The following is a 20,534-nucleotide window of genomic DNA, read 5'->3' on the forward strand; positions in this document are numbered from 1 at the left end:
ATAGGTTATTGCAGGAAAAAAATCCACAGAATAAGAGCCAAAGGGTTTTGAGGTGCGAGTGGGGATGGTAGTTGTCTGAGAGCCAAGTGGGCTGCGGTGTGCCTCAGAGAACACGGGAAAGGCCTGCATCTCAGTGCTTGGCCTAGTCTCTCTCACTTCTCCAACGTCACGGGCCCTCAATGTGTTCTCCATTCAGGTGGACCCTACGGATCCCTGGGAGTAGATTATGAATTTGAAAAACTGCTTTGTAAAATATTTGGAGAGGATTTTATCGAACAGTTCAAGATCAAACGCCCGGCAGCCTGGGTTGACCTAATGATCGCCTTTGAGTCTCGCAAAAGAGCCGCGGCACCAGATCGAACCAACCCCCTGAACATCACTCTGCCCTTCTCCTTCATTGACTACTACAAGAAGTTCCGGGGCCACAGCGTCGAGCACGCCTTGAGGAAGAGCAAGTAAGTTGGCTTGCCCTGGGTTCCCACCTTGTGCACTGCCTTCTCTCAAGCAAGCGGCTCAATTCACCCATGCCTCAATTTTACTACAGGAGTGTGGCTAACAATTCCATTTACCTCAGAGGGATGTTGGTGGGCGTAACATGAGCTCCTCCCTGTTAGGAGGCATTGAGCATAACACCCAGGTCACAGAGCATGGTCTGTGCATTGGCTGGTACAATCACTGGGAAAATAATCCCCTTGTGAAAACAGGATGTTTTGTTTGGGCAGGATCTTAGTCGCTGTACGACTTCTGTGAAGAGACACCGTGGCCGAGACAACTCTCATAAAGAAAAAGCTTTTAATTAGGGGCTGGCTTACCAATTTCAGAGGTTCCATCCGTCGTCATCATCATGACAGGGAACGTGAAGGCATACAGGCAGACACGGTGCTGGAGAAGGAGCTGAATTCTACATCCAGATGCACTAGCTGAGGAGAGGGAGGGAGGCTGGGCCTGGACCTCAAAGCCCCACCCCCCACACCTGTGATGCACTTTCTCCAACAAGGCCACACCTCCTAATCCTTTTCAAGCAGTGCCACTCTCTGATGACTAAGCATTCAAATACCTGAGCCTAAAGGGGGCCATTCTCATTCACACCACAAGGCTGCCTGCTGCAGCAGTGTCTGGAATAGGACTCCGTGTGTACCAGGTGCACAAACTCCAGTAGGAATCTGTTTTTTTCTGCTTCTGCAAGGCTTGCGCTTATAATTTGCTGCAAAATGAGCCCCTGTGGAAGATTCGGATTAAAACTGAAATTTTTTTAAATAGAAAAAAAAAAGCCCTACATGTCTGATAACCTTTAAAAAGTTGTTTTTGAGCCATGTATAATAACACATGCCTCTAATCCCCACAGTGTGGAGGGTGAGGCAGGGGTGTCTTGAGTTCACAGCCAGCCTGGGCGACATTACCAAGGCCACACCAAAACTAACTTCCAACATACATGTCCAAAGTGAAATGGTTGTTACCACAGTCTGACAAATTTTCATATCCGTCACTTCCCATAGTCACCCCCTCTTAATGTCCTCCTCGCAATGGAAGGCAAAACTGTTACCGTCCACCTTCAGTCACTAGCCAGTCTGAATCACACACACCTCCTGCAGTTATTTTAAAGACAATCTCAGATTATGATCTAATCCATTTATATTTGAGGCTAGGATTCTAAGGGAGGTACATTTTAATATGACCTTAATGTTATCATTCTTAAAATGCACTGCTCTTCGATGTCCTTAATTACTGAGTTAGACTGGGGAGATGGCTCAGTGGGTAAAACAATTGAGGTGAAAATGTGAGGACCACAGTTAGCATCCCCAGAGCCCATGTAAAGCCAGGCACAGCAGCATCATCTGTACTCCCAGCATTCCTCCAGCAAGAGGGGAGGTGGGCATAAGAGAATCCTCTGGAAGCTTACAGGGTGGGGTCACTTGAAATATTCAGTGGCAAACAATTTCTATTGTTGTGCTAAACACTGTGACCCCATCTAAGACAAGGTAGAATGTGAGGGTCAGCATTTGAGGTTGTCCTCTGTCCTCCTTATATATGTTGTAATATCTCTCTCTCTCTCTCTCTCTCTCTCTCTCTCTCTCTCCCTCTCTCTCTCCCTCTCTCTCTCCCTCCCTCCCTCCCTCCCTCCCTCTCCCTCCCCTCCCCCTCTTCCTCTCCTTCTCCCCCTCCCTCTCCTTTCCCCCTTCCCCTCTCCTTCCTCCTTCTCCTCCCCCCCCCCCCACACACACACACACACACACAGAGAGAGAGAGAGAGAGAGAGAGAGAGAGGCTTTTTAAAAATCCGTTAGCATCATCAGTTCTTGTCTCATTGCTTTACTTTGTATCAATATCCAAAGGAAGGCTACATAGTATCTCAAGCCCCGGATACAAACACAAACTTCCCTCCTGGTTTCGCCCTTCATTGTGTTTTAGTTGTCAAGGCTGCCCTGAGACCTTGCCACAGTCTCTGTTTGCTCACTGTGTACCCACAACTTCCTCAGTCTGTGAATCTGTCCCTTGCTATGCTTTTGCAAACACACACACATTGAATCTCAGGCAGATTCAAGTTTGAATTTTTGGCAAATTTACTTAATAAGTGGGCGTTTTCTTTTTATAAATTTATGTTTATTACCACTCAGTAATTACATGCAATGACTAATTGTGACACTTTTATGTATGTGCATAGTATATTCTGATTTGACCTCTTGTCTTACTTAGGGTTCCTATTGCTGTAATAAAACACTATGACCAAAAGCAAGCTGGGGAGGAAAGGGTTTCCTTTTAGGGTTCCAGGTAGCAGTCTGCCATAGAAGGAAGTCAGGACAGAAAGTCAAGCAAGAGAGGAACCTTGGAGGCAGGAACTAAAGCAGAGGCCATGGAGGAGGGCTGCTTACTTGCCTGCTCCTCATAGTTGGCTTATGTCAGCCAGGACCATCTATCTGGGGTGGTACCACCCACAATGAACTGGGCCCTTCCAGATCAATCACTAGAAAACACAGGCCCACCTGAGCATTGGTGGTGCACGCCTTTAATACCAGCACTCAGGAGGCAGAGGCAGGCAGATCTCTGAGGCCCGCTTGGTCTACAGAGTGAGTTTCAAGACAATCAGAGCTCCACAAAGAAACCCTGTCTTAGACAACAAAAACCCAAAGCAAAACCAAAACAACAACTAAAGGAAGGAAGGAAGGAAGGAAGGAAGGAAGGAAGGAAGGAAGGAAGGAAGGAAAGAAAGGAGGGGAGGAGGGGGGAGGGGAGAGAGGAGAGAGAGAGAGAGAGAGAGAGAGAGAGAGAGAGAAAAGTGCCAAAGCAAATAAATGTTGGCCAATCTGATGGGGACATTTCCTCAGTTAAGGTTCCATCTTTCAAAATGACTCTTGCCTGTGTCAAAGTGCAAAATGACTCTTTTCCTTTTTTTTTTTTTCTTTTTTTTTCCGGAGCTGGGGACCGAACCCAGGGCCTTGCGCTCGCTAGGCAAGCACTCTACCGCTGAGCTAAATCCCCAACCCCGCAAAATAACTCTTGCACATCCCTCATCACCCTCTCTTGTCCCATTCTCTTCACAACCAGTCCTTTTTACGTGGTGTGTGTGTGTGTGTGTGTGTGTGTGTGTGTGTGTGTGTGTGTGTCCCAAATTCATTAGAGTTGTGTACAGGAGCATAGGTGAGAAGTTATTTACAGAAGCTCAGCACCTTACTACTGTGTCGCTGGAAGAGCATCTCTTCCTCTTTAGCAACCATCACTACTTATAACTCTTAGGGGACAGTAGGGCTTCATGATCCTGCCTCTCCCGTGACAGGATGTTGAAAGCCTGACCTCAGGCAGTTCTGGTGTGGGTGATCACAGCTGCTGCAAGTTCCTGTTTAGTCCCATCGGGGGACATGTGCAACCTACTTGTCTCTTCTGTTGGATGTTAGCGTCCTCTGATGATCATGGCCCACATTTCATTAGGGATGGGCCCGTGCAATGCCTCGCTACTGTATCTCCCCCTTTCTATTTGGTGTGCCTGGAACACTCCTAAAAAATAGTTATTCCTTTGTGGTTCGGTTACTACAGAAAAGAGAATAAATGGCTATTTATCCTTCTAGTTATTTTTTTTTTAAGTGGTTTGGTGGTACACAACTTCAATCCCAGCACTAGAGAGGCAGAAGCAGGAGATCTGTTTGGGGCCAGCCTGGTCTACATCGTAAATTCTAGACCAACTAGGGCTAGATGGAATGGCGAGACCCTATCTCAAAAAATAAAGGGGATCCTAGCATCCTTCAAAATGGCACTGAGTTTTATTTTGTAGGGCAATGTGGGCTTAACCATGGGTTCTATATCTTAAAGTGTAATAACTATGGTCTTGTTGATGCTGTGTCCCTCCTTGGACAGGAATGGCCTCTTCCCTGTGGTTCTGAGCTCCTTTGACACAGCAAACAGTCTCTGAAGTATCTTTGCCCTCTGCCCTATGAAGATTCTCCAGATTTACCTCTCGTACTCTCTGCCCCCAAACTGAACTAGGCTGTTTCTCCAAGAAGCCTTGATTCCTTTTAGTGAGAAGCAGTAGGTTTGGCTCAGGTTTTGTGCCCTCTAGACAGGGTCACACCAGGCTGGCTGTCTTACTGGGATGGTGTTTTCTTTGCCCTGTTGGTTCCCTGGAGAGAACGCCTGCCCTCCGGGTCAAATCCCAGGTCCTGGGCACACAGTCCCTGGGGCCCTCCAACCCTCTCAGTGTGGAAACTAGCCAGTCACAACCAGACACAGGGTCATTCCCCACCACGTACTGTCCTTTGGGTTATACCATGGAAATATGTCCTGGCCGGGGAAGGTGGGGTCTCTACTGAGAGTCTGGATAATGAATGGTTTCCAATACTGTTTAGTCCCCAACATAAGTTAAACTAGGGAAAAACCCAAACAACAGCAACATCAAACATTGCTAAGTGTTTCACGGGTGTAGCATCTACTTGAACTTCACAGCCTCCCCTGGGAGAGGCACTAAGTTTAGAACTATTAACCCTGGTTCCCAGTCACAGAGACCTAGCTCAGAGAAGACAGAGTGGAGGGTGGGCTTTGGGGGGAAGCAGTCCAGGAAGGGATGGGGAAAGTCCATGGTTACTAAGTGATGGGGCCACCCCGAAGCCCAGCTCCCTGGCCAGTGCTCCTTCTGCTCCAGAGTGCTGCTCTGGTCATGCTGGGTCTTGGCTGGAGACGTAGAGGCCCAGAGGTGGTCTTGTAAGATTAGGTTCACCTCTGTGATGCTGCAGGGGCCTGGAGAGCTGAGGAGATGTGCCTAAGGGCAGGCTTGTAGCTTAGGTCAGTCCAACACACTCATCCTATGGTCCTCTAACTTGGGTGTGTCTCAACTGTCACCATGAAAGGCAAAGGCTCGCCTCTTTGTCTCGGTGCTAGGCATTGGCCTTCCTTATGCTGGGGGAGTTTGATGCCAGCAACAAAGCAAGGAGAAACGGAGAAGTCATGTCTCAGCTCTAGAGCAGCTAAGGGTCTACGCTCAGGCGGTCAGGGGAATTTCCAAGAATGCCTTTGACTTTGAAACCCTTTTATCCCTGTGGTGGGGACAGATGTCCTCTCAGGCCACGCATCTGTGCACACATCTGTGCAGACCAACCTGGCACCGTGCACTTACTCACAGCTTCCTTCTCCTGATGCTCTTCCAGTGTGGACTTTGTGAAGTGGTCCTCCCAGGGCATGCTAAGGATGAGTCCGGATGCAATGAATGCCCTCTTCAAGCCAACCATCGACAGCATCATCGAGCACCTCAGTGAGTACCGATCGGGTCTTAGCCCCCGTGGGACAGAGTTGGGATAGGGACAGTCCTTACACAGCCCAGTCCAGTGGGGGAATCTGGATCTGGAAGCTACAAGGCTGGATGGAGTGGTTTCATCCCTCAAAATTCTGCTGAGCTGAGGAAGCCGAGGACCTGTCCTTACCTGGGCTTTGCTTTTGACCTTCAAGGTCAGAGGTCAGGGAACTCTGAAGCCATAATACCCTAGAGTGACAGGCCTTAGGAGTGTATCTTGTTTGAAGTGTCAGAAAATCTTAGGAACCCTTGGCTCACAGGGATAGAAGGAACTGTTTTGTGAAGCAAGGAAGGATTCCAGCAACACAGGGTCTGTCTGTCAACACAGAGTCTGTCTGTGCTGCCTTCTTGTGTGTGTTGGGTGTCCTCCCACAGGGATGCCCAGGATCCAAACCCCTCCACACATCCCTCACCTACTTTTGTGAATACCAGAGACAGTAATGTCTGTAGCTCAGACCACATACTTAGAGGATTACTATCCTTACGAAGAATGAATCCTAATTAAAGTCACCACGACACCTGACAGCTTGAGATTCCACTTGGCATGGCCCTGGCCTTTGTCCCTAAGCATACAATGTGTATGCTTTCTTCATAAGAACCTTCCTTCAGGGTTGGGGATTTAGCTCAGTGGTAGAGCGCTTGCCTATGGCGCAAGGCCCTAGGTTGGTCCCCAGCTCCAAAAAAAAAAAAAAAAAAAAAAAAAGAAAAAAGAAAAAAAGGAAAGAAAGAAAAAAAAAAGAACCTTCTTTCATAAGACCAGCTCAATCAAAACTGGGTTCAACGAGCTCAGGCATAGCCAGTGTCCAGCTGATGCTCATCGGTCACCCGACTCCCTCAGGCTCAGACAGCTGGGTCCCCCTTTGCTGGCTTGCTTTTGGGTACCTGACCTTCCTCTCTCCTTCCCTTTCAGGGGACCTGTTTCAGAAGCCTGAGGTATCCACGGTCAAGTTCCTCTTTCTGGTGGGTGGCTTTGCAGAAGCTCCCCTTTTGCAGCAGGCAGTACAGGCCGCCTTTGGCGACAAATGCAGGATCATCATCCCCCAGGACGTCGGCCTCACCATCCTCAAGGGCGCTGTCCTCTTCGGCCTGGACCCTGCCGTTATCAAGGTGCGCCGGTCCCCTCTCACCTACGGAGTGGGCGTGCTGAACCGCTACGTGGAAGGGAAGCACCCTCCGGAGAAGCTGCTGGTGAAGGACGGCACACGTTGGTGCACTGACGTCTTTGACAAGTTCATCTCTGCTGACCAGTCCGTGGCCCTGGGGGAGCTGGTCAAGCGTAGCTACACCCCGGCAAAGCCTTCCCAGCTGGTCATCATCATCAACATCTACAGCTCTGAGAACGACGATGTCAGCTTCATCACCGACCCAGGGGTGAAGAAGTGCGGCACGCTCCGCTTGGATCTCACAGGGACCAGCGGCGCAGCGGTTCCCGCCCGCAGAGAAATCCAGACCCTTATGCAGTTTGGGGACACTGAGATCAAGGCCACAGCCGTTGACATAGCCACCTCAAAGAGTGTCAAAGTGGGGATCGACTTCTTAAATTACTAGTGTAACTGTCCCTCCCGGCCACCATCTCCCCCCTCCCTGGGACCCATCTGCATTTGCTGACCTCATCCTTGACTCTTCTGTCCCTGACCTGACCCATTGCCATTACCCACCCTCATTTCAGTAGGAAAAAACCAGAGAGAAGATCAACTAAGGATTCCTTCTGAGGGTACATTGGAGTGAGAAAGATTCAGAAGTCAATATCACCATCTGGAAATAGGAGGTTTGAGGACCCCAGAGCAGCCAGCTTCCATGGGTTCCTGAACGGTCAAACAGCCCTCAGAGAGGACTGGGTGCACCCTGCCTTGAAGAGGCCTCTGAAAGGGAGGGCTCAGGATGCCCACTGCAAGCCAGGGGGCGGATATTCATCAGAGATCTTTTTTAAATTATCTTGGATGGCCGTGGATAGGAAATACCAGACTCCCGCAGAGTTAATTTCTTCTCTTTATCCTGGGACTCACAGCGGTGACTCAGTGACAACTTACAGTATTCTCTTTCTTTTTAAAGCTGGTGTGAGAGGACCGCCTACACCGGCACTGTTTCAGGTTCTCATACAATTTAGATTCCAAGGAGGCTCAGTGAAGGCGAGGACAACCTTGGCTAACTCAACCAGGATGGGGGTGGCTGTAAGAGTGTGGATACCTTGATTTTCCAGAGCAGGTAAAACTTGCTTTGGTGGAAATGCACACTGGAGAGTTAGTGGCGTGCCCCAAATTACAGCTGTCCCCTTTTTCTGGGGAGTATATATTCTGAGATTCCTCAGTGGATGACCAAAGGTGTGGATAGTACCAAACCTTATCTATGCTACATTTTTTCTGTACTTACATATCTATGGTAAAGTTTAATTTAATAAAGTAGTAAGAGAGTAGCAAAAGTAACTGGTGACAAAATGGGACAACTGTGAAAACAACTCGTTACAATGTATAAATGTGGTCTGTCTCAGTTTATCTTACTACAGGACACCGCTGTGCGTTTTCAGACCACCGTTGACAGGGGCTAGTTGAAAACCCAGTAAATAAAAACACTGATCAGAAAGTAATTCTCCAGAATTCAGCTTGAGTTCAGAGGTCACACATAATGCTAGTGTTCTTAATAGGAATTTAATTGGAGAAAACGAAGTTTCTATTTGTCCTGTTTATACCTATCACCACACCCGGAAATCCAGAACAGGCCTCTGCCTTGCAAACCATGCACATTTTCAACTAACCCCTTCCTTCCTTTCTTCCTTCGCCCTGTTCTTTATTCCACCATAAGGAAACATGAAAGGGAGTTCTGTTCCGTGAAATGCCTCCATCAAATCTGCAGATTTTCAAATCCACCTAAAAATAGTGTAAACCTAGACCTGGTAAATGAAGGCAGGCCGGTGGCTCTCCGGCCTCAGAATCGCCTGGTGCTCGTCGAGAGCAGTTCCTGAACCTCATCCCTTTTAGACAGCGGCCGACTCTGCAGGGACAGGGTCTGAAGTCTTAGTGTTGCAATGTGAGGATTCCCTCAGAGCTGAAGTGACCACAGACCACCACGGTGTGTGTGGCCTTAACAATCCCTGTCAGATTTCCCTCAGGGAAGAGTGCGTGTACCTACACTCTGCCCTCTAGATAAGGGGGTCAGAGACCCACCTGCCCTTTTAACCCTCCCAGGAAGGATCAGAGAAGGAAAAAAGAAGGCAGGAGAGGAGCCATGACAAAGAAACCTCCCAAGGGGCCAGCCAGTCTCTGCGTTCTTCCCTCTGTGCAAGGCCAGTCAACGTCAGGAGCCAAGTGAGGACACAGAGTCAAGAATCTGACCCACAGTGTCCTCTTTGTCTGTTCAAAATTGTCTTTCTCGACTGATGGAATTCACCCTGATTTCAAGTCACCAGGAGCATGCATAATGAATGGACGGACTGACAGGCAGACGGACGATGGACAGACAAACAGGTGGATAGGTACAGAATGAGGGAAGCTGGATTTGTGAACCATCATCCTAGCCAATATGCAGATCTCAAATAGCACTTTGAATTTCAACCTGCTGTCTCCTTTTCCACACCGCTTACCGAAGAACCCCCTGCTTGAATGTGAGAGACGCTATCAAACCTCGGAACAAGCGAGTGGGAGCCCCCGGACCTCAGGATGCTTGCCTTCTAGGATTCCCGCTAACCCTGCTCATGGGTGTCGCTTCGGTGTTTGCAGCCACAGTCCTCAAATAGACTTTCAATTTTGTTATAACGGATATAATTTTTATGTACATAGAACACTAGAATCTTGTACAGAATCTTTATTTCTACTTGCGCTTGTTTGGAAAGGAAGATACTCTTAATTTTGGTTAATAACACTGCTGCTTGTAGGCTCCACAGTTCGTTTCTTAACTGCTCTCCCTGGTTGCTGTCTGCGTTGTTACCATGCAGTGGACTATGTATGCAAGACTGAGCAATAGACAGAGGTGCCTTGGGTCAGAGTCTTCTGACCACACAGACTACCCATTGAACAGCTTCATCAGACCCCTCCACCCCCACACACCCTACCCAAAGCTGAGCAGTCTCTGCCTAGAGAGTAATGTCGCTATTCTCCCCTCCAGACTTTGAGAGCTGAACGTACTGGTCCTGGAAGCAGTGCCTCCAGAAACACTTTGTGTCTGGCGCGGCAACATGCTTCCTGATCAGAGGAACCAAGCGGCCCATGGGCCAAGGTCTCCATTGGGTTGAATGAGTGGGAGCAGTGTAGTCAAGCCCTTCTTTTCCTGGCTAATGCAAAGCACTTCGTACCTTATGTCAGTCTAGATCCTTGCCTCCTATGTTGCTTAAATGAGCTGGTAGGAATCTGCACTATTAGCAAACTGATGATGGGGAAGGGGGTGTGATTTCACTGGACTTCCTTCGGGCCCAGAGATACAGTCCCAGTGGCCAAACTCTTTTAGTAAAGACCTTCAATCTATCCCTACCCCAACTGAAGTAATCCTACTAGGAACACTGGATGAGTACACCCGGAACACATTTCCCAGTCTTAGGAAGTTCCAGAAGGTCTGTGGCCTTCACGGATTGTCCTTTGCATAGGTTATCTGGCCACTTAATGGCATTTCCTGTACACAGCAGGCATTCATAAATGCAGAGTGATGGACCAGCAACAGGCAGTAGGAAAGAGGAGGTGCTACAGAAGAGGTTCTGGGGAGTCATGGCTGAGTCCAGGTTACAGGGCCTGCCCCACCCTTAGAATGTTACTTAGACCAAGTTTAGCTTTTAGAGTCCAGGTCTGGTTAATTGCCAGGGTAGCAAGGAATTGCATGCACCAATATAAACAAGAGTCAAAATGCATTATTACTCGAAGATTGAGTTCCACATTGTAGCGATGTAATAGTTGTGACTAGGCTGCGCAGTACGTATGCCGGGGGATGGCTTTAAGTGGATGGCTAGTATCAAACTTGTTGGCCATAATATCTCTTAATGCCCCTCATCTGCTTGCAATATGGAACAATATCCTAAGATCTTAACCACTGGGAGTCTTGCTCACCACAAGATGGATCCAAACTTCACAGAAGAACTTTGCAGCAGTTCACAACTAGACAGGGTTGTGTCTGCAAACTCTGTCTTCACAGATTCTAATAAAGTAAATCTCTCAATTTCACATGGCCTAGAATAGTTTTTTCTCATTTGGGGTGTAGGTGGAGTTGCGGGGGGATCATGACTGACTCTCGCCCTTTCTCAGGTGGCTCTAGCTTTACCGACAACCTGTCCTTTGCTGGGAACCAAAGCTCCAGGGATGCCCAGAGTCCTGCCTTCTCCAAATGGGAAGAAAGCGGCTTAACTATAGAGAAGAGATGGGCAGAATGAGTTGATAAAAATCATTGAAAGTGTCTAAGGCTTTGTGGAGCCTGCCCTCAGGGCATCCCTGCAGGCAGAGGCTGTCTGTCTAAATCTTAGGCTTCCTTCCAAACTCTACCCTGGAGCACGGTTGAATTTGGCCCTAGAAGTGCCAGATGGCTTGAGGTGCGATCCCACAGGTCCAAGGGAGGGAAAAGGTGTTTGGCTCCACCTGGCTTGATCTAAAGTTCAGTGTCCAGGCGGGTACGGTCCTGTACTCTCTAGGGAAACACACTAATGAGTGTTAGATGGCAGAGCTGTGAGGCCATCCACACCCTAATTGGTTCACACAATTAGGGAGTCCATTTGATTGGGAGTCAATCAAAATGAAATGATGGCAGGGGCCTTTCCTAAAACCACTGCAGGAAGTAAGACAACTTCCTCAAGGACAGCTTCATTTTGGTAAAGCGCTTGTGTCTGGATACCTTGGTGGGGGTGGTGGTGGTGGTGGGGATGGTGGTGGTGGTGGTGGTGGTGGTGGTGGTGGTGGTGGTGGTGGTGGTGAACCAGAAACCAACCCTAGCTTTCCTGGTAGAGAAAAACGTATGCTGGGAGACTGAGCAAAGTGCCTGTTTGGAAGCCAAATGGACACCGATGGCCTTCCTTTCCCAGGCTACTTCCTGCCCCTTGCTGGACCTCAGATAGCGGGGACATGGGGGAGGGGTGCGTAGAGACCACTGTACACTTTTGAGGGGAAACAGGGTGCGGGTGGTGAGGATGTGGATTTCCTGCAAGGATCCCCTCTGTGTCTACATTGGCCGTCCCGCCTTCCCTTGTAGGAATGAGGTCTTCAAGCTACAGGCAACAACTTCCAGAACAAACATCCATGAGGCAAACCTCTGGACTTCGCAGTGCAGGGCAGAACTGGCTGCTGCTGAGAGATTAGCGGCCAAGTTTACTGGGTTTACCAAGTGCCTATAGTTTTTGTTCGGTGTCATCCCAGCCCCGACCCCTGGTCTTCATGTATGGGGCGTGGCCAGCTACAAATATCCCCGTAAGAACCCAGCTTCAGCCCCGCCCAGGCAGGGTGAGCTCACAAAGGTCTGGAAGAGCCTGTGGGAAGGCGGAGCTGCCTGGTTTCCTGGCGGCGCTCAGGCTTGCCCACGTAAGAGCATGGACCCCGTGGGAAGTGGGTGGAGAAAGATCCTTTCTTCTCCTGATCTCTGTCCTGCTTGCCTTTTGAAGCCCTCCAAACTCCTTTCTACTCCTATTCCTAAAGGGTGGCTTGTTTCTAACCCAAGCTTCACACTCTTTCAGCATTTCCTGCCCCAACCCCGGGGAATTTAACAGCCTTTGCTCCTCCCCCGCGCCCCTCTCCAGAGCATTGAAACAACATACCTCAATGCTCTGTTTTTTGCTTTTTTTTTTCCCCACCTGTTAGGTGTGGTAACTTCAATGGACACCCCTCTGACACTGTAGTGTGTAAACAAGAATACAGTTCCCTTCACCTATGACCCAAAGCTAGTATTCTATAAATGCCTGTTGTCTTTTATTGATCCTTATCTGGAAATGGGTATAGTATTTGTGTTATGGAGCTCTTGGGAGGATTCAGATTCACTGCTTTCTGCCTGTAAAGGTCTGAGAATTTGGCCAGCAGGTGATCAGTGTTGAGTTGGACATGGGTTCTCAGCCAGGAACAGTCTAAAACCAGCCTTCTGCTGGGCACCAGGTGCACAGTGCCAGAGGTTAAGTGGACCTTGGATGTGTCCCACCTCCATAGCTCTTGCCTACACGGTGTTGGGCTGTTTCAACCACTGACTTGTGTTCCCTGCCTCCCTTTCTACTTCAGGCTGTGGCCTCAAAAGTATCACTTTAAAGAGCGGCACTGGCTTGGCAGGATAGATGAGCCACGGAATCCACAGACAAACCTTGGCTCTTTGTGGGAGACCATTGATTATCCCTGGTGAGTGACGGGATTAGCTCCAGAGGTGGTTTCTATGCGTCTGGTACCTGAATGGACACTTATTACCTCCATTCCTCCCCTCCTTGGATTCCACATCAGTGTTTTTGTGGTTTTTAGATCCTCCCAAGACAGATGTGCTCTGAGCCTTTGTTGGGGAGGGGGGTGCCTCATATGCATTGAATAAAGTTGAATAGGGACCTAGTCACAGATACCAGTAGCATCCTGTCTCCCTAGTTATGACATCAGGCATTGTCAGATATTCTGAGAGTAAAGGGACTTAGCCACACAAGTTGCTACCAGAGTCTGCTTGAATTAAGAGTGCGCTGTGGAGAAATGGCTTCTTATCATTCCCCTCTATGCAAGTTTGATGAGCGTTACATGCGCTCTCACATGGTGATTCCTGGGCCTTACTCATCTTTATATTGACACCTGTTTCATGGCTGAATATGCACATAGTTTATCAGTTTGATGGGTGGAAGGAAGGAAGGAAGGAAGGAAGGAAGGATGGGAGGGTGGATGGGTGGATGGGTGGGTGAAGGGGTGGATAGGTAGATGGGTGGCTGGGTGGGTGGCTGGCTGGGTGGATAGGTTGGTGGGTAGGTGGATGGATGGGTGGATGTGTGGATGGATGGATGGATGGATGGATGGATGGATGGGTGGAGGGGTAGGTGAGTGGATGGATGGGTGTGTGGATGGATGGGTGGGTAGATGGACAGTTGGGTGTACGTATGTATGTATGTATGTATGTATGTATGGATGGATGGATGGATGAGTGCGTGGGTGGATGGGTGGGTGTGTGGATGGATGGATGGGTAGATGGGTGGATGGGTTGATGGGTGGGTGGATGGATGGGTGGGTGGGTGGGTGGGTGGATGGATGGGTGGGTGTATGTATGTATGTATGGATGGATGAGTGGATGGGTAGATGGGTGGTTGGATGGATGGATGGGTGTTTTAAGGTCATAGGAAGGGTGTCTCTGGAAAGTGATACACTCATAGGTGGAGATCTGCAATAAGCATACAAGGTACTGAACCATTGGTACCAGCTGTCTGGGTTATACCTAACGGCAACTCTGTCATCTAGCCTTGTGTGTGATGGAGGCATAGCTCTCATTTCCCAGCCCCTGACAAAGTCATTCTTTAACACTTAAGAACTCTTGTACATGTTCAGTAAGTCCTTCAGGCGGGGACTCTGGAGGTCACTTCCTGGTTCTTTCCCTTCACCGCAGCGTAAAATGGAGCCTCCCAAGACCTTCATGAGAAAGCTACCCATCACACCAGGATACTGTGGTAAGTGGCATTCGTAACAGTGGCCCTGGTCTCTGGCTTGTCTTGGAGCATTGTCTGCGTCTAACTGGGCTCGTGCAAGTACTCCAGCTTCTAAGATACACATGGAAGGCACCCAGTGCTGCAAGAGGGAGACGACTAGTTTTGGATAACTGAGGAGACATTACTTAGGCCAAATCTTGCAGGACATGGCTGGGCATACCACAAGCATTTAACGCCCCCCTGGGTGGTTTGTACAGAAGGATTACACATGGTGATTGAGGATAGACAAACAGTACAGAAGTTGGGACTTTGTCCTCCCCAAGTTCAGCTTCCCCAAATCACCCACAAGGGTACCTTCTTACTTTTCTCAGTCCTTCCTGTGTCTTCCTGAGGTTGTAGCCCTGAAATTCTATGTCTAAGAACCCTTATCTCTGACAGTCAAGAACAGTTGGTTTCCATTCCTAAAGATTCTTCCGCTTGAGGTTTCTGAGTCACTGAGAACTGTGAGTATCCCAATAAGTGATGAAGTCAGTGGGGCCCTCAGTTTTCAGACCTGGCTATTCTCAGAGGGGGCTATTCTCAGAGGGAATAGTCCAAGGCTTACCAGGCTCAGCCAGCTAGCTAAGAGAATGGGCTCAGATTTAGTTCACACCTCCCTGACCACTGTCTACACAATTGTAAATACACTTCTTTAGGCAAGGAATGAACCCTGTGAAATAGCCACCAGCCCCGTCAGCTCTTGATTCTTCAAATGGACTTTGCGAGTTTGAGTCTCCAGTTTATCTCCCCTTCTCTCAATTAAGGACACCAGTCTTTGGCTTTGAGGACAGCTTAGACTTGGAATTATCTTGCTTTTAGCGCCTTAATTATATCTTTAAGACCGTATTTCCCCAGAAGGCCATGCCTGTAGCTATCAGGGTTTAAGGACTTGGATATGTGTATATGGGGGAAACAATTTACCGAATCACATGGAGAGCTCTGGTGATTAAAGGACATGCACATACCTGTGTAAGTGTCATGGTCCTCATCAAGACTCAGGAAGATGTCTTGTGTTAGGTTATGTGAGTATCATGTGTGTGAATACACATACATAAGATACGTAGATAAAAGTAGGTTCTGGTGGTAGAGACGACACTTCACAGAGGGCCCCGAGTTCCTGTGGCTCCCCCACAGCGTCGCACACTTGATTGGCCAGCAGCTGGGGAGATGACTGGTGTACAGATGTTGCTGTGACCAAGTACCTGATAAGGAACAGTGTAAGGGACTTATTGCGGCTACCGTTTGAGGGTACAGCCCATCGTGGGCAGGACGGCCTGGCAGCAAGGGCTCATGGATGGGACTTTACATAATGATGGACCAAGGAGCAGAGAGAGTACAGGAAGTGGTCTTTGGCTATAAACCTTAAAGCCCACCTTCAGCCGCCCACTTCCTGCAGCCAGACCCCACCTCCACAACCTCCCCGGGGAGACAGTACCATGAGACCAAGTTTCAGACATACAAGCTTGTGGAGACACATTTTATATTTGAACCACAGCAGATGAGGGATCTTGGTCTTCGGCCCTGTCAAGGTGAGTCAATTAGATTCTTCTAGAAGGTGCGTTCTTGTTGAGTACAGGAGTCAGAACTGCTTCCTTCATTCCCACAGCATGGTTCTCTTTCTTAAGCCACAAAGGCGAAAGCAATAAGCTTCAGGAAGGAGAGACATTCATTTACTTTGCAGCTTAACACTAAGTTCTTAACCAGTTCCCCTCAGTTGTTTCTGTTTTTTGTTTTTTCAACGGTTTTATTGTGGCACCACAGCACGTAGGGATTCAGCATCCAGTTGAAATAAATAGTTGTGTTTTACCCTTACTAATTGTAATGATTACATGTTATTTTGCAGGAAATGGTGAAAAATTGTCCTGGGGGTGGGCCTTGCAGATAATGAATTTACCTTTTTATGTTATAGTCTTGCTTTTAATGGATCTGCAATTTCCCTATGGTTTGGCAAGAAAGATCCCAGATTGCATATTGGAAAATGTCAAGGAAAATATCTCTCTCTCTCTCTCTCTCTCTCTCTCTCTCTCTCTCACACACACACACACACACACACACACACACACACACACACACAAAAAGATGAATAATTTCAGTTACTCCTCAGACTATCATTTGGGCCCATTAAATGCTTCCCCCATTTGCTGTTCAGCCTGACATCGGGGGCTTTGCCATCAAAGTGTACGACTGTCATCGCCTTTGTTGAAATGGACCTTCCCTCCCCAGCTTCAAGGTCATTTTTCTGCAGCCTTGGGAGGGCCTAGCTATGTTGCAAACAACAACACCGCTTATATTAATGGCCTCTGGAAAAACACAGCGTTGGTGGTGGTGGAGGGGAGCCAAGTGGAGGGCTGTGGTGGCGGGTGCAGAGGCAGGCTCTCAGACTGTAGCAGAGTCCTCACCTCACGCCAGCTGTGATTCCCTGTACTCCCCCAGGCTTCATACCATGGCTTAGTTGCCAGGAGAGCCCCGTCGAGGACCGCATGAATTCCTGTGTGAAAGCCTTCCAGGAGAGGACGCAGAGGTACAAGGAGGAGCAGCAGAGCCTAAACTGCTCTGTGGCCAACACCCGGCCCCTGAAGCCCATCTGTTCTGAAGACACGGTCCTGTGGGTGCTGCACGAGTATGCCAAGAAGTACCACCCCCTGACTCTGGGTACGGCCTCCCCGAAACAGAAAATCAGCCTCTCTTATAGCTGGACCTGCGAGAGATCCCAGCAGGCCACTGTGCAGCTAGAAAGAGCACCTAATGAGCACAGCTTCTGTGGAGGGGAAGGGAACCCCGTGGAGGGGAAGGGAACCCATGTGGAGGAGACCATTAGGAGTGGAAGGGGCCCGTGTGGAGGGGAAGGGAATTATTCAGTCTGTAGAGTCCTCACTGCACAAGCCTGAGGACTTGTTTGATTCCTCCCAGAGCCCATGTACATAAACCATGTATGGTGGCATATGACTGTTGACATTGCATAGGTAGGTCTCAAGGGCTTGCTGACCAACCAGCATAGCCAAATTGATCTGAGGCACTGAGATATCCAGCTTCAAAAATAAGGCGAGACTGTCTAAAGAAGACATTCAGTGTGGACCTTTGGCCTCTATAAGTATGGGAATACAAACAGGCGTGCGTGCACACACACACACACACACACACACACACACACACACACACACACACACACACACACACACACACACACACATCACAGAGGCACACAGCCCAGTTGTTAAAACTAAGTTGTTTAGGGACTTATCCAGAACATTCAATAATTTATATGTGCAGAGACGATGGACTAGGTATTCCCTACGGTGCTGTCCAGCTTTGATCTGGAACTCGGTGTCTCTGGCCACCCTGCCAATCAGTGTCACCATCAGGACCTAATGACAGCTTCTGGTGCTGATTCTGATGTGCTTTCCTGCACCTGGAGACTCTGCTGGATTTAGGATCTGAGAGCTGGTGTGCCTTGGACCTATTCTCACTACTTCCTGGCAGTGTCTCAGAACTTGTCACAGAAGTAACACGTGGAGCTAACAGTAGTGTCTGCTTCCAAGGCTGCTGATGAGAGAAGGAAAGGAGATATTAGGAGAGAAGCTGGTACACAGTGGGGCCCTAGGTTTGGCTGAGACACAGTTGGGCCCTAGGTTTGGCTGAGACACAGTGGGGCCCTAGGTTTGACTGGCGCACAGTGGGGCCCTAGGTGGGGCCTAGAAGTTCCTGGGATAACTGTTCCTATGACAGGGAGCTTGGGAGTTATTCCCACTGTGCTTCTCTGAAACTCTCAGGACCCTTGCTGTCTCCTTACAGAATGCAAAAACCAGAAGAAACCACTCAGGGAGCCCCCTATCCCTGGCTGGGCAGGCTACCTGCCCAGAGCCAAGGTCACTGAATTTGGCTGTGCCACAAGGTATACCCTCATGGCCAGAAAGTGCTACGAGGACTTCCTGGGTTTGGTGGAGCAGGCCAAGAGGGCTCAACTGAAACCTTATGAGAAGTAAGTGTAGCTCATGGCACATGTAAACTGCAGCATCTAGGGAGCTGAACCAGTGGTGGGGGTGGGGCCGGGGTGGGGCAGGGGTGGGGCAGGGACAGCAGGGCACTCTTACAGGCAGCCTGTGCCTTGGAAGGACTAGGAACATCAGACAGACCAAGTTCTCAGCACAAAGGAGATTTATTTACCCCAGAAGTACAAAGGACAGGGAATAAGAGACAAAGACAGCAGATATGGGGCGGGGGGGGGGAGGTTAACAAGAGAGACCAGGGAAGGACCATTTATCTAGGGGGGCAGACAAAGGATTGCCTCTGGATGGGGGAGACAGATGCGGGGCAAAGGCAAATGGCAAATTATCAAGGTACAAGGGGAAACCCCTAGTTAGGGTCAGGCGTTTAATTTTGACTGGACAGGTTAATTTGGACGCCTCTAAGGAGGCTTTTGATGGCTGGGCTTCAATTCTTTGGTAGCTGGACCTTGGTAGTCAGTCCCAGGAGGAAGAAGTGGCCGAATAAGGGAATAGACCTTGGTAGCTCGCTTTAGAAATGCAATCTAATGGTGTTTAGCAAGGGGAGGGAATAGGGGACACAGGACATGTTTGCTACACCCAGCTGGCGAGAGTCCCTTCAGAAGTGCCGATCTCAGCACTGGCTTAAGACTTAAGATGCTAAGGGAGTCGCGCGTGGTGTGCACACCTGCTGTTCCAGCAGTCCAGAGGTGGCAGATCCCTGTGATTTGAGGGCCTAGTCTATGTATTGAGTTCCAGGACAGCCAAGGCTACATAGAGAGATTCAGCCTCAAAAAAAAATAAAATAAAATAAAATAAAATAAAAAATGGGGGTGATTGGTTGTAACATCTGTCACCCCACTGATCGCTGGGATTGATTCGTGGGACCTGGCTTGCTGGGTGGTGTCCCCTTCCTCCATCTCTGCTCCCCTCCTAAAGTTGCCTCCTTTTTGGAAGAGGACCAATTTACTGTGTTCCCTGCTAGAACCTCCAAATATGCTCTTGGGGATGCTGAGGGGAGGGAGGTGGCTGGGACACGGGAGCAATGCCCAAGGCAGCTCTCGCTCTGTTTACCATCTGAGAGACAGGGGTGGTATTTCCAGACCTTAGCATCCTAAGCTCATAAAGATTAGGACAAAGGCACTATGCTTGCTCAGGACCTGCACGCTATGCTTCATATTAGAAGGAGTGACGTCATGCTTTCTGCTCATTTCAGAACATACAGTGTGAGCTCCGCACAGCCTCTTCACCCTTCTCCTAAAGTCTTACAGCTGCAAGGCCTCCCACCCCCATACCCAGAACATTTTGTGCCAGGTAAGGCAAGGGAGGCACTGTTTCCTTCTGGCCCCTTTGCTCAGCTGGGTCACCTGTGTGCAGCTCCTGTGGTCTTTCTCTTCCAGGTCAAACACTCCCAATGGAGAACTACCAAGCTCTCAGGCCCTGTGGCTGTGCTCATTGGTCCAATCTGTCATGCAGGGTGAGCCAACATCCTGGGCAAAGAAATTTGCCCAGAGCTAGAGTCCTGCATTCTTCCCAGGAGATGTGAGCTTCAAGGGAGGAGAGATACCTGCTGTGCTTGCATAGAAACCAGCCCCTTTTGGGCAATGAGGAGATTTAATAAGAATCCCTTAATTGCTGCCCCAGTAATTAGCACTGTCGCCTAAGACAGTCAGAGAATTCAGAGGCTACATCTCAGCATACTAAGCCTGTTTGTTTGTTTGTTTGTTTGTTTGTTTGTTTGTTTTGGCTTGGGAGTCTGCTTTGATCATAATCTGTGGATCCTGAGAGGGAAATCAAGGCCAGACTGCTGGGAGCAAAGACCTCAGGTGGAAAGACTCTCTGGAGGCAGCTTCAGTGAGACAGCTCATTTCATGGGGTTGGAGCTGGGGACGGGGGTGGGAGGAGGCCTGGCGGGCACAAAGGCCACTCTGGGGAGTGGGTAGGTGCTGTTGGGGTGACTGTGCTGTAGAAAATATTTATCTCAATCTGGGGCTTCTACCCCACCTTTGATTATTCAGTTCCCAGACAAACACACATATTTGTATTTATAATAAACCTTAGTCAGCACTAGAGCTGGGCAGGTAGCTACCCTCTATGCTATTTCCCCATCAATAACCCCAAGTTAGGGAGCTCTTAACTCCAATTGGCCAACCCTGCTTCCTCCTCTCTCGACCTTCTCTCTCCTCAGACCC

General features: G+C 49.1%; 2 protein-coding genes across 2 annotated transcripts in view; both read left to right on the forward strand.

Annotated features, from left to right (window-relative positions):
- Nucleotides 1–10,913, forward strand: part of Hspa12a (heat shock protein family A (Hsp70) member 12A) — a 69,876-nt gene extending 58,963 nt beyond the window's left edge. Inside the window, exons 11-13 of the mRNA XM_032895033.1 lie at nucleotides 197–455; nucleotides 5,630–5,733; nucleotides 6,683–10,913. Coding sequence (XP_032750924.1) covers nucleotides 197–455; nucleotides 5,630–5,733; nucleotides 6,683–7,320 — 1,001 coding nt within the window. The 3' untranslated portion in view covers nucleotides 7,321–10,913. The remainder of the gene's footprint in view (nucleotides 1–196; nucleotides 456–5,629; nucleotides 5,734–6,682) is intronic.
- Nucleotides 10,914–14,286: 3,373 nt separating this feature from the next.
- On the forward strand, nucleotides 14,287–19,860 carry C2H10orf82 (chromosome 2 C10orf82 homolog). Its single transcript, XM_032895552.1, is given in 6 exon segments — nucleotides 14,287–14,341; nucleotides 16,793–17,011; nucleotides 18,152–18,338; nucleotides 19,559–19,656; nucleotides 19,743–19,814; nucleotides 19,817–19,860. Coding segments are annotated over 6 exon segments (675 nt in total).
- The last annotated feature ends 674 nt before the right edge of the window (nucleotides 19,861–20,534 follow it).

Source organism: Rattus rattus, chromosome 2 (genome assembly GCF_011064425.1).
Source record: "Rattus rattus isolate New Zealand chromosome 2, Rrattus_CSIRO_v1, whole genome shotgun sequence".
NCBI lineage: Eukaryota > Metazoa > Chordata > Mammalia > Rodentia > Muridae > Rattus > Rattus rattus.